Source organism: Podarcis melisellensis, assembly GCF_964234715.1.
Source record: "Podarcis melisellensis genome assembly, chromosome: 6".
Lineage (NCBI taxonomy): Eukaryota > Metazoa > Chordata > Lepidosauria > Squamata > Lacertidae > Podarcis > Podarcis melisellensis.
The window spans coordinates 33,031,798-33,046,255 of NC_138538.1; the positions used below are offsets into that span (position 1 = coordinate 33,031,798).

Here is a 14,458-nt window from a genome sequence, read left to right on the forward strand (position 1 = left end):
CTCCTTCCAGACACTTGATGTGAATAAATGCAAAAGTAAACAGAAGCCTTACATAAATAATATGTTAAGTCTTTAATGGAAGCATAATAGCTAGCTTTTGTTAGCTGCAAATGCCCCAGGGACTCAACGTCTGTGCCAAGCTGCTATCTCTCTATTATTCTCTCTTTTGCTGCTATAAAGGTGTATGGCTTACTAAAAAAAAGAAAGAGTGTAGCCAAGGTAAGTCTCCAGCCATTCAAGCTAGATCAGACAGCCTTGAACATAGCCCACATAGTTTGAATGCAGCAAATGTCAACACTGGAGCAGCAAATAGCTGATCAAGCTAGCACTCAACTTGAAGTGCAAGAAGTAGAATGATGGAGAAGGGGACTACAATGCCATGTGGAATTTAGTATAACAGCCTTTGGGTATCTCTCATTTAGCCCATACCACCAAGACTGGTCCTGGTAGTTTCCCAGCCTGTGTTTGGTTCTGGGATGAGGAATCAGCAGTAGGATTAGCACAGCTGAACCAAGACATTTTGGCATCCAAGGTGGACCCCAAAATGGTGTTCCTTATCCTGCCAGGGAAGAAAGTGTGAGAAGAGATCTACAGCAGGAGCAAAGAGTAAGGTTGATAGTGGGATCTGCTGCCTCTATAGATCTTGCCACCTGAGGCAGTCACCTCACCTTTCCTCCTGGGTGGGCTGGCCCTGAGGATCAGCATAGTAGCCCTACCAACATTTGATTTTCTTAAACCAGTATTGAAGAGCCATCTTTTTTCCATAGCCTTTACTGGCTACTGCACATCAAGCTGTGGAAATGGTTCCTGTTTCCACATATGGTCAATTGATAATCAAAGAAGGAGGAAAATGGAAACTAAAGCCATACGAACAAGTTAGAGAACATGTTTATGACTGGTTGCATTACTTTCAGATCAATGAAATGTTTAAAAAAGATATTAAAAAAAGGGTTATGTAGAAAAAGATTCAAAGTTCCAGACAGAAGTGATAAATAATGATTCTAAAATTCTGTCAAAAATGTACAAAATATTGTTGGAATGGAATATGAAATATGAGAAAGTTAAATCGGTAATGGTACAATGGGCCAAAGATTTTGGTTATAATATACAGTTTGAGGATTGGGAAAAACTGTGGAAGGAGAACTTAAGATTCACTGCTTGTATGACACTAAAAGAAAATGTTATGAAAATGTTTTACAGATGGTATATCACACTGGTAAAATTAGCAAAACTGTATAAGACGTGTAATAAATGTTGGAAATGTAAGGAAACAGAAGGAACGTTTTATCACATGTGGTGGGAATGTAAGAAAGTGAAGGGATTTTGGGAAAGATGGCTGCTTTAAGCAAATATCTCTCACCGCTTGAATTATTGAGTACCGCTATGGAAGCAGTCAGTGTCAGATCCACTAACATGTGGCTAACAAGGGCAGTTGGCAGTGGCAAGTTTTTCCACATTTGTTTTGTTTCAGGCTAGAGCAGCTGAAAAGCATTAGAATCAGGTTCCTTGGGGGATCCATCATGCTTTGGACCCAGTAGATCCATAGATTCAGTTTTAGTGTGGGTGGTCTAAACCACTGAGCCTCTTGGGCTTGCCAATCAGAAGGTCAGTGGTTTGAATCCCTGCGATGGGGTGAGCTCCCATTGCTTGGTCCCAGCTCCTGCCAACCTAGCAGTTTGAAAGCCCATCAAGGTGCAAGTAGATCAATAGGTACCACTCTGGTGGTTTTGCCAGAAGTGGCTTAGTCATGCTGGCCACATGACCCGGAAGCTGTATGCCGGCTCCCTCGGCCAATAAAGTGAGATGAGCACCACAACCCCAGAGTCGTCTGTGACTGGACTTAACTGTCAGGGGTTCTTTACCTTTACCTTTTACTGGCTACCACTGATAGTAGCTTCTGCCCACCAATTTCACTCCTCTCTGATGGCAGAAGTTTATGGGGATTTTAAAATTTTGCTCTAAACTGTGACTGAGGCCAAGCAATCCAATTTCTGCTAATGTATATCAGCAGCTTGTTAATGTCAGCATAACATCAGTGTATCTTAGGATCCCATAGCAATTTAGGTGATGTAGATGGAAAATATATTAATGCCTTATTAATCATCATCCGCTTAGTAATAATAATTTGTACAGTACTTTAGTGTTGGATTATCTCAGTAATCCAGGCCTGCAGAACTTGCCACTCGCCAAGTCAAATGTAGTCTAGCTTCCTTTTAAAACATGGTTAATTAAATATATTAACACCCCCATAAGTTAAGTAAGTAGCAATTATTGTAAATGTTCATATCACCAAAATGATTCACAAAGCACTTAAGTGACATGATAATACATTTATAATTTTTATTGCGCGAGGCTGTGGTCACCAAGAACTTTTCAGAAGTGGATCCCTATCATTCTCCACCCTGTCTAACTGGAGAAAGTGAACCACAACCTGCACACATAGACACAGACACACAGAGACAATTGGAGACTGAATAGGTCAATGGGAGAGACAGAAATTGAACCCACTCATGAGCCTACTTATTAGGTGGTTCCAATTTCTATAGCTAGCAAAGCGATTAGTAGAAAGATAGGAACTGAACAAAAAAACTACAGGTGGTTTAGTTACTTCTAGAGCAGCAGATGGTGTGGAGGTAAAAAAAATAAAATTGCACAAACACGTTGGGAGGAGGTGTCTCTCAGGCCAGAGGGGAAAGCCAAAGCAATGAAATATGATGGAGTGCCACCCTGAATGATGTATTGTGCACACCCTAGATCCTGCTTGCGAAATGCACTCATTCCAGTCTGTTACACACAACTGGAAGAGAAAAACTTGGATAACCAGTAAAAATAAAATAAAATAAAATAAAATTTCGTCTGGATTTGAAATATTTCTTTCCTTCACTTTCATATTTTTCTTTGACACTTTCCCATTTCTTTCAGAAAGCACAGATGTCGAAGTGTCTATTTATTTATTTATTTATTTATAAAATTTGTTATTTTGTATGCTCTCTTTAATCAATTGATCCAAAGACAGCTTTGGCATAATTTGATCAGAATGTGAAAATGAATTCAGATAACGTTTCTTCTCACACTCACACATAATTTTTTTTTGGTCATCTTATAGTGCAATCTATTGCATACTGCCCTGGAATCCACATGGCAGAATTGTTTAATATACAAAAACAAACAAATAAATAAACACCCCTATGTCTGACATATTGTCTGACACTAGCCTCAATCACAGGCAAGTTTTAAAAAAACCAATTTTTGTTCAACTGGCTGGTGTTATGAGAATGCATTTGACTCTGAAATTATCCAGTTCTGCATAAATCTCACTGCAAGGTGACTGGGGGGAAATGTTTCATGCTCAGTACAGATCCTCATTTATCTGTCTGGGTGGTATGACGCTTTAATCCCCAGATAAACAGACGATTCTCCTTCCTCCTCAGCTGGGCTGCAAAGAGTTTAGCTCTCAGTGGCGTCCCACGTCACTATTGCAGCTCAGCCAACCAGTTTCAGAGGATTCCCCGATGCAAGCAGTATGGGCAGAAGATTACAAAGATTTCCCTTTCCATCTCTCAGACTTATAATACTGGTGAAACAGGATTACCAGGGACAGCGTTATCACAGTACAATACATTTAGATGATGGCTATTTGAATGTTTTAACAGGATCCAATTTGCAGAGCCATGAAAACCAGCAGCTTTGTAACCTGGCCCGGTCATGGGAAACTCAGACAGCCGTGGATTTAACCAACACCCAACATCTCCCATTATTCTTTCTCTCTCCCACCTCCTTTATTACTTGCACAGCATGATTCTTCTCTCATGTTTGCCTGAATCTGTCTGACTGCAGCATCACCGACTTTGAGTTTATACAGTACATTGTTAGGCGTGCCCTCTGCAATGAGTAGTCTTCGTTCTCCCCAGCCTGTAAATTCCCTCGTTTACAAAAGATTTAACATGCTTCGGCAGTAGTCATTTCCATGACTAATTAAAGAAATATTTCTAATGAAACTAAGAAATACAGAAGCCGAGTGACACGTGTGTGCAATGAGAGAAGATGTTTTCCTGAGAATCTCTCCCTAGGTTACAGAATGTAATACGCAGCAGAGTTTCGGAAAGCAATGATGTCCATTCAGTTAGCTTTATAGGAGGCAGAGAAACAACTTGAAGCCAGTTTTCACATTGAATTTGGGAGACAAGAGAATGTGCGTGCTTACACTACGCTCTTCATACACTTTGTGGCTGTGTGTGAAGAAAATGTCAGTTATGTGTGTTTCATTTTGTAGAAGAGACCAGGGAAAGAAGACATGATATGCACTCTGTCCTGAGACTTATTGCTGAGCACATGCTGTTGTTGCTGGGAAGGGGAGATCTTATGTTATGTTGTAGACTTCGATATCCCAAAGAGACGAAACCAACATAAAAAGTTTCATTAATGAGAATGATCAAAGAATTGCTCAGAAGAGAAGGCAGCCTAAGGGAGAAACATGGTATGCAGTGGGATGTCCTATTGTCCCATCATCATGCTATCCAGGATAGGAAGTTCCCCCACAGCTGGTGATTATTTAGGCAACCCAGGTTAATGAAGGACGTGGTTCTTCTCCATTAGGGCAATGAGATTCATCTTTGGAGGGGTGTGTGCTCTCCATCTTCCTTGTTTGTTTACGAAGGCTACTGTTTTTGTGTTGAGGTTAGTGAGAGTGCCAAGGAAACCAAGCTGAGCTGTCTATTTCCTGTGACAGGAGGAGGAGTGTATGAGAAGCAGCTTGGAAAGGCAGTGAAAACCACCCTTAAATGTGATTTACACAAGGAAGAAGAGAGCAGGAGTTCTGCAACAATCTCTCAGCGGGAGGCACGAGGTGGACTGCACACAGCAATACTGGGAAGCTGCTGGGCGGAGAATGCTTGTGCATGTAGGATTGCAAATAGGGACTGGCTCAGGATTGAGCCAGAAAGGCAGGGATTGATTTTGAGTGGCAGGACAGCCATCTCAGTACATTTTCCTTGGGTGCCTGATTAGAAGTTAAGCACACTTGCCTCCACACTAGTTTCATTGCCGTTGTAATCTTAGACAGAGATAAAAATAAAGTTGTGGTTTGTTTCTAGTCAAGTTCTGGTGCCCCTCCTTTATTACTCCACAATGCTGCTTGCTCTGTTGAAACATTACTTCTACTTGGCTCTGGCAAAATTCATGAGATCTTGACATACTATGTAATATAAATGCACAAAAATATAGTTCCATAAACGTCTTCAAGCATGACCAGCAACTGAGCCTCAATTCGCCCCCCATGGTAATGGACTTGTAGCCTAGGCCAAGTCCCTGCTTTACATGACTGCCCCCACCCCAAATCTAAGCAGATGATTGGGATCTGAGTCAATATGTAGTTTTTAGAGTAAAATTGAGTTATGCTAAAGCTCAAAAACTACAAGGTGACTGTCTGGTGACATTAAATTCACGGATAATTAAAGACAGAATCCTACAGACCAATTTTAAGAAGAAGCTGCACATAGGCAACCAAAGAATAATCTTACTTAAACAAATTCCAGCTCGAATTTTGAGAGAAAAAAATAATTATAAATTTTTGACGGAAGCACTAAAAACACACGAGATCTGTTATAGATGGGAATACCCAGAAGGCATCTCATTTACATTTAATGGAAAGAAACAAAGATGTAGAGACCCAAATGAGGCAGAAATATTCTGGGAAAGAAATAAGAAAAAGCTGAAAGCAAAGAGACCTGAACCAGATGAGGAAGAAAAAGGAGCAGTGGGAGGACGAAGAGAACAGGATAAAGATAATCTTAAAGACTCTAAATAAATCAGAGAAATGGATTTGACTTGGAACATTAATAGACTGAATAATAAAAAGAAGCAAAACAAAATAGAATATATTTTACAAAAACAAATCTGGATATAATTTGTTTACAGAAAACACATGCTGCTAGAAGACATAAAAGAGTGTTAATAAATAAAAGATCGGGTTTGGACTTTGTTTCTTCAGATGAAAGCAAAGAAAGAGGCATGATAATGTATATAAATATATAAGGACAAAAAGAGACGAGTGATAGTGGTACAGGTATCGTCACAAGGGGAAAAAATAGTAATTGTGGGGATTTATGCACCAAATTTAAAAAGAAATTGGAATTTTACAAAGAATTAGAGGGGGAAATGTTTAAATTTATGGACCAGAAAATAATATTAATAGGTGGCTTGAATGGTGTTCTCTCCCTAGATATGGACAGAACAATAAGAAAATCAGATTCTAAAGAAGGGAGACTACCTATAAATCTTTTCAATCTGGTTGAGAATTTTAAATTGAATGATGTACAGAGATATAAACACTTGTTTGAAAGACAATTTACACATTTCTCAGAGCCTAATCAGTCTGCTGGAAGAGCTCGCTCAATATGGATCTCAGAAGAAATATTGATAAGAACAAGAAGGGCAGAAATACAACCTAGGACTCTCTCAGACCATAATCCAGTATATCTGGAATTAAATGGACAGCAGAACTCAACATTCAGATGGAGACTAAATGAAAGCTTATTGGACAGCCAACTGACCCTGGAAAAGGCAGAAAAACTTTTGAAGGACTATTTTGAAATAAATTTAAATTAAGATACAGATATAAATGTGACTTGGGATGCTAGCAAAGCTGTGATGAGGGGCTTCTTCATACAGCAGAGTGCTTACAGGAAAAAAATAAGAGAAGAAAAAAGAAAAGGGGGGAAAAGGAGATCATGGAAGAATTAATGGGAAATGGGGGGAAAATGATAAAGGCCCCCACCCTAAATCTAAGCAGATGATTGGGTTCTGAGTCAATATATTCAACAACACATCATATAGCATAACAGTGACATATCATTCTTGTTTCAAATGAGTTATTGACTTTCCAAGGAAGAAAGCTATTTTTGCTTTGTGACAGAAGAGCCCCACCACTGTTTCTCCCCTTGCCCACCACCAGCATCCCATGGTTCTTAAAGAAAACCTTACCCCATGTCCCCAGTTGTTGCTCCCTGTGTGAGCTTTGGCATAGTAGGAACCACGGGCTGTTCCATAGCTGTGACCATCAGCCAGACCATCGTACATGGAACCTGGAAGCAGAGCAAAAGAATTAGGTGTGAAAAGGAGGCACTCTGAATCCTGATTTGATTGAATATTTCAGTGACTGAAGTTTAGTCTCTCAGGAAAATAAATCTCCCCCCCTCCACCCAGTAGGTAAAGCACAATGGACTCAGCAGTAATCAAGAAGATATGGATGTGGCTGTACTAGGCACAATGTCTGCCCATTAACCTACATCAAGTGAGAACTAGTGACGGATCAGTCCATGCCAGTTTTGCAGGTGTTTGTTCACACACCTGTTCCATCACACATTAATCTTCCAGTTTTAAAAATAATACATTTGCAAATTTCATATTTAAATTGTATTTAAACATGTATTTAAATGTGTGCTATATTTTATTACAAAATGCACATATTTTATCTCAATGTGCACATTTCTAAATACTACTACTACTACTACTACTACTACTACTACTAATATTTATATCCTGCCCTCCCCAGCCGAAGCTGGGCTCAGGGCAGCTAAAAACAATACAATAACACAAAATTCTAAAATCATTTCATTATAAAGTTAATTCAAATCAAATTGATGGCAACCATTGGACTAGAGTTCTGTGAAGATTGCCAAAGGAGGGAGTCAGGCTGTGCCCTGGCCAAAGGCTTGATGGAACAGCTCTGTCTTGCAGGCCCTGCGGAAAGATGTCAAGTCCTGCAGGGCCCTAGTCTCTTGTGGCAGAGCGTTCCACCAGATCGGAGCCACAGCCGAAAAAGCTCTGGCTCTGGTTGAGGCCAGCCAAATGCATGTTGTCCTAAAATATATCTTTTCTTTACACATCTGGTACATTTATTGAGCCAAAAATTATGTCATAAAATTCAAATAAGTGCAAAATCTGAGGAATAATTATGTTCCAATCTCTGTGTTTTTCTTGGAGATATGAATTTGGCTGGTTCACTTAAAAATGAATGAAATTATCCTCCATCCACAATAAGAGCCAGTTCCCATGACTCCTATCTCATGAAGAATTTTTTTAAAACAAAAAGCTGAATTCTGAATTTTTCCATGTTTTGAATTTGTATGGAATTTTGTTTTAGCTCTAAAGCCGGTCAGATGAGATATTAGAGAACTCATCAAACTTGGTGTTAAGCACATGATAAGATTCCTCCCAAATGATGTATCGCATAGTAAATGGTGACTGGTAAATGCCATAGTATATTTCCAAGTGAGATTTCTCATGTCACTTCTATCATATAAAAACCCCACTTACAAACTAGGTTATTGACATGATATTCTGGCCCCAGAACACTGTATTTAGGCTAGGAAATGTGATTCCTGATGATATGACAGCCCCTCTGCTCCCCCCGCTCCCCAACAGTTTAAATTGTACCCCCTCGAATCTGTGCCCCAGTTATCAAACAGCCCCTAGAGACCTAAAAGCTCAATACGAGTAAGGCTGATAGGATTTATTCCTTAGTTTGTAAAAATAGATCTGCTTGCTAGCACATATTGTTCTCTCACAGAAGTCTAGAGTGGAGAAATGCCTGCCAATGAATCCTTACCAACTGTGCTCATTTACACAACTTTCACTTTGCTTCTGTTGGAATTTTTTGCACAGTGTACAATTACTGACCAATGCCTTCTTTACCTTCTTCATCCACAAAAATGGGAAGCTGTCAAAATGGTAATATTTAACTGTTAAGGCAGCATAATGTAAACTAATGTCCAAAATTATGAGAAATGGGGCATGCAACAACTGCTTCAGAGGAGGTGCACATGAAGTCAACAGTTAATCAAAGTCCATTGTATGCAATGGCATTTTACTCCAATGAAATGTTAAGTTAGGTCCATTAATTTCAATGAGTCTACTCTGAGTAAAATGTCGTTGACTACTATCCACCGAGTTTCAGTTATTAGTAATCAACAACAAATTAGCAACAAAGTCCAACTCAGAATAGGCCAATTAAAATTAATAGAACTAAGTAATACTCATTCATTTCAATGACTCTCCTCTGAGTAGGATGAGAATTGGATACAACCCATGCTCCACATAGGGTTGGGGCACCACTAATGACTACTTCATATGTGGCCAAACTAAACAAAAAATTCTAAAAGAGAAACATGTTCTATTTGTGGCCTCTAAGGTCAAACCATGAGCAAAGGAATGAAGTCTTCCTGGTGCATACATATGAAAGAGCCCCAATGATGCTGCAAATAACTGTGGGTGATGTCCAGCATTAGTCAAACTCAAAATAGACCCACTGAAATAATTAAAGTAATTTACATCAATTGATTTCAATGGCTCTACCCTGAGTATGACTTAATTGGACCTTGTCCTATAATTTAACACTCCTGATGCAGAAATTGTGTATTTGCTGTTGCAGATCATTGTTCCTGAACTGGAACAAATATCATTGGATCAATAGGGGGAAAATAATCATTGGATGCCCAAGGCTTTCTGCAATTAAGCTAATTGTGCATACGACACACAGCAATTATTTAGACGTGCATTATACTTCTCATACAAGTCTGGGTTTTTGAACAAGAACACAACATGATGCACAATTATGTCAGTTGTGAGTGGAAACACAAATAAATGTTGAACAGTTATTCAAATGTCCATTGAGGGGGGTGGAAACATGTCTTATAATGCCAGTATGTAAGAAGTTAATGGGACATCCATACAGAGCTTAGTAAAGCAATATAATGTTTACTGCTTTGTTGTTCGATATATATATATATATATATATATATATATATGCTTTCGTAGATTTTCACGGGTACAGGAATGCAGGTTTTGGTGTCCTCGGGTGTCTTCCCGTGTAAAAGTTGGGGTGTCTAGGCGACGTTTGTGGTACTCAGGATATCACTCAAGAAATCACTCAAGATATCCCTCAAGTAATTAAGGAACAAAAGAAGAAAAGGCACACTAGCCTGGGAACTTCCTCTCTGCCCAGAACATTGGAGGCTATACACCACACCCCCTCAACAGTATTTATAGGAACTCAAACACTGAGATCCTGCTCTGTTCCAGTAACAAGAAGCCGAAAGCACCAGCCTGAAGAAGACGAGTGAGACCTCGTCGAAACGTCGCCTAGACACCCCAACTTTTACACGGGAAGACACCCGAGGACACCAAAACCTGCATATATATATATATATATATATATATATATGAGAGAAGCTGAGAATGTTGCCACACAACCTCCATATATATATATAAAAAATTTAATTAAACCTTCAGCCATCTTTTGTTCTAGGAGGTTGTTCTTTGGCTGAGGGCAACCTTCCGGCCAACAGCAGAAGTGCTCCGTAGAAGGGGAAGAGAAGGTGGAGTTTCATTACAGGCTTAGCAAGTTTCTTCAGCCCAGAGCACTTTTGCACCAGCTTTTTGCAAGTGTATTATTTAGCTCTATGAGAACAGGGAAACCCATTTGAAATTAGACATGCTAGAAGGAGGAAGGAGGCTGGGTTAATTCCATTCTCAAAGTGCCTGGATGTACTATGCTGGGAAAGCCTGCGTGGAACGTTGATTACATGTAGTATAATGCTCCCAGGGCAAGGGCTAAGTATGGGCTAGTGATACTAACTGCTAATACTAAGCAGGTTTGGGTTGGGTCACTGCCTGCAAGGGAGACTACCTGGGCATTCTGTGTAAGCTGCCTTGAAAGGATGGAAGAAAAGTGGAAGAGAAATGGATGGAATGTAGTGAAATAAAATAATGGAGTAGCTTCACAGTTTTCTGTGGCATTAATGTTTGTTGGGGAAACAGCTTGATGCTTTTGCTACAGAAAATATATAAAGGAGGAATTGGGCCTCCAAATTAGGGAAGGGAGAAATTCACACAAACTGAAACATAGCTATTCTTCGAAATTCATTCTCAAGATTTTGTGATGTAGTTTTTCAATCTAGAAATGGGTACACAAGTGTGTACAGTGGGGAAAGGTGCACAAAAATGCACCTATTAGTGAAAACTACACACAAAAATGCTTTATTACAGGGAAAACTGCATGGAAATATGTGCATATTCAGCAAAATTGCACAGAAAAATGTGCACTTAAATGATGGTGAATTTTGGTGAGGCCTTAAAAAAAAGCATGCAGATGTGTTGAAATCAAACTTAATGTAAGAAAAACAAGAAACTGAGAGAAACTGAACTTGACAGATGTCTCCATTTCCTACAAATACAAAGTGGACACATCCAGGGATTCCTGACTCATTGCCTTTGCCTGGCAGAAGTCTTCAAGCGCTTCAAGGAATGCATCTGGCTTTCACATACCCACAGAGCAAGCCCTAGTATAACTATAGGAAACACTATTACTACAGAAACAATAAAATAACTATAAGGCTGCAATCCCAGCCCCACTTACATGGGAGTAAGCCACACTGGATTCAACAGATCTTACTTCTGCACAGTCGTCCTTAGGATTATGCTGTAAACCAGGAAACTAGCTAGTTGTCTTTGAGCAAATCAGTGTCTCTTGCCCTGATTTTCTTCACTGGTTGCTGCTGTAAGGCAAAAATGCTGTTTCGGTATCCATTTTCTAGTCTGCAGTTATTCTAATGGGCACAGAACCCACTCTGCATTTTTCCTGCACATGGAACTCTGGTGGGTTACCGATATTGCAGTTTAATTTGTAGTGCTGTATATTTTCTGAACATGAGCCCCATTCACAAATATCTTAAACCCGATATAAATTCAGTGCTAAAGCACATTGCCTTTGTGGGATGGGAATAGCGTCACAGGACCAGTATATAAAACAGCATTTTCTCCTTCTCTTGCTCTCTTAAGTAGTATACCTAAAGGAGTGTCTCCACCCCCATCGTTCAGCCTGGACACTAAGGTCCAGCGCCGAGGGCCTTCTGGCGGTTCCCTCACAGCAAGAAGTGAGGTTACAGGCAACCAGGCAGAGGGCCTTCTCGGTAGTGGTGCCCACCCTGTGAAACACCCTCCCATCAGATGTCAAGGACATAAACAACTAACTGACTTCTAAAAGACATCTGAAAGCAGCCCTGTTTAGGGAAGTTTTTAATGTTTGAAGTGTTATTCTGTTTTTAGTGTTCTGTTGGGAGCCGCCCAAAATGATGATGATGGATGATGAATTTATAGAAATAAATTGGCCTTATAAATCACACTCACACATTTCTTCGCCCTAGTCCTCTGGGAATAATTTTATAAGGCAAAACTCTTCTGATATGTATGTGGTGCTATAATCACATACAGGACTTTGTGTTCATTTCATCAGGTCCCCACAAGTAATCCACCAGGTGTCACACATACATGAAAGCATTTGGGTTCTCATGGGAGAAACGATGTTATCATTTTATCCTAATTGACACCTAGTGAACCATGTATGGTCCCAACATGCAACAAAGTGGGTCCCATTTCCCACCCAGACACTGTCAGTGAGAACTATACTGGTTCATTCATAAGCATCTTTCCTGTGTGCACCATAATGCCAATAGGGAGAAAAATATATGGCACAACTCAGCCCACTCATTTAGTTACTGTCATGCGTAATCCCTTGTAGAAGCAAGGTCTTTGATATACAGACAGATGCTTACAAGGTTCTGGAGTGCGGGAGACGAGGGTTGCTGATCAGTCAGATTTACAGGCCCTGCCAGAACTGAAGGATGCCAGAGAAACCTAAAAAAGAAAACTTCAGCAGAGTAATTTCTGCTGTTCAGTTTCGTAGAACAGTGTAATAAAGCAATGTGCTGTGAATGTAAATATATGTCAAGTTTGCAGCACTGTGTAGGGATCTGCCCCTTAATAAGAAGTGCATGGAGGTGGCTGGTGCCATTTTGCAAAGTTGCATGTGTTAGGTCTGCACATATGTGCACTGTTCCCCACCATCACCATTCAGCTGAGAAAGCCAGTCCAGAGGAGAACTCAACCCCCTTCCACTAAGCTGAGTCTTATCTTTTCTCCCACTTAACCTCTCAGTGTGGTATCCCATTGGAGGGGCGGACTGAGAATAAGATGTTAAAATCTAGACAAATCTTTTGCATACTGGCATGCACAATCTGGATAGATGATGATGATGATGATTACTATTCTCATTACTATTATTATTGCTTTCTGTTTTATCTGTGAACTAAGATGGCACTCATCATCAGAAATGAGCAACCACAAAGCGTAACAACAAAACCAGAAACTAAAGCAGACAAACAACTTGATCCCTTTTTCAAAAACAGTGCTACTTGCTGAAGAAAGAGGCGATTAGCCTGAATTGCCAGAATTTCTGAAAACAAATATTGGCATGCTGACTTGTGTTTGTACTTTGCAGCATACCTATAGCTCTGGATTGCTGTGTGTGTGTTTTATAAAGACGTGTGTCTATCCAGCTGGTTAACCTTATCTTTGAAATGGAAAGTGATAGACAAAGGTTAAGCCACAGTTCATGTTTAGAAAGATATCAGCTGTCCAGGAATCCTGATGGTACTGAAGGAAAGGACACACATCTGGAATCTCACATGTGAGCATTCTCCACACCTTTCTGCACATTACTAGAATTCATTTTTGTTATCAGCTGACAGTAATTGATGTTGTGAGACCAAGTATTTTGTATTGTGCAATCCTCTACTCATTTACATGGGTCCCACTGAAGCCAATTGGGCTTACTTCTGAGTAGACATGTGTAATATTGCACTGCAAGGCTCTCATGAAACCCCCAGTGGCCCTGCATTTTTAAAAACCTGGTTTAAAAAATCAAACATTTAATAGTAGCAACACAGTGCTATAGTGTGTTATTAGTGTATTTAATATGAAAAATGAAGAGAGGTGCACAGTGAGTGATTCATTATCCCAATGCATTTCTGAGTAAAAGAAAGATTGCAATAACTAAAAGCAAAAGGGACTAAAATGCAATGTGAAAGCAAAACAGGGTTGTAAAATATGTAAATGGTCAGCATTTGGGGAAACAAATGATATTTCTCTTTAAAAGTCCTAAACTATGCACAAATGTTCTGAGGCAATGAGCACTCAAAAGATGTTGATCTTTGAAGCATGTGACACACCCTAAGAGACTTTGACACTATTTAAATTCTTAACATATCAAAAAATATCTACAGTGGTACCTCGGGTTAAGTACTTAATTCGTTCCGGAGGTCCGTACTTAACCTGAAACTGTTCTTAACCTGAAGCACCACTTTAGCTAATGGGGCCTCCTGCTGCTGCCGCACCGCCGGAGCACGATTTCTGTTCTCATCCTGAAGCAAAGTTCTTAACCCGAGGTAATATTTCTGGGTTAGCGGAGTCTGTAACCTGAAGCGTATGTAACCTGAAGTGTATATAACCTGAGGTACCACTGTAGTTTCAGTCCTTCTATATGGATTTTCAGCTTAAATTATATGGTGTTGTGGATGTTCTACACAATTTTCACCTCATGCTACTTGCCTGTGTTGTTGTT

General features: G+C 39.8%; 1 protein-coding gene across 1 annotated transcript in view; it reads right to left on the reverse strand.

Annotated features, from left to right (window-relative positions):
* PKP1 (plakophilin 1) overlaps positions 1 to 14,458 on the reverse strand; it is a 45,381-nt gene that overhangs the window by 24,054 nt on the left and 6,869 nt on the right. Inside the window, exon 2 of the mRNA XM_081914418.1 lies at positions 6,982 to 7,082. Coding sequence (XP_081770544.1) covers positions 6,982 to 7,082 — 101 coding nt within the window. The remainder of the gene's footprint in view (positions 1 to 6,981; positions 7,083 to 14,458) is intronic.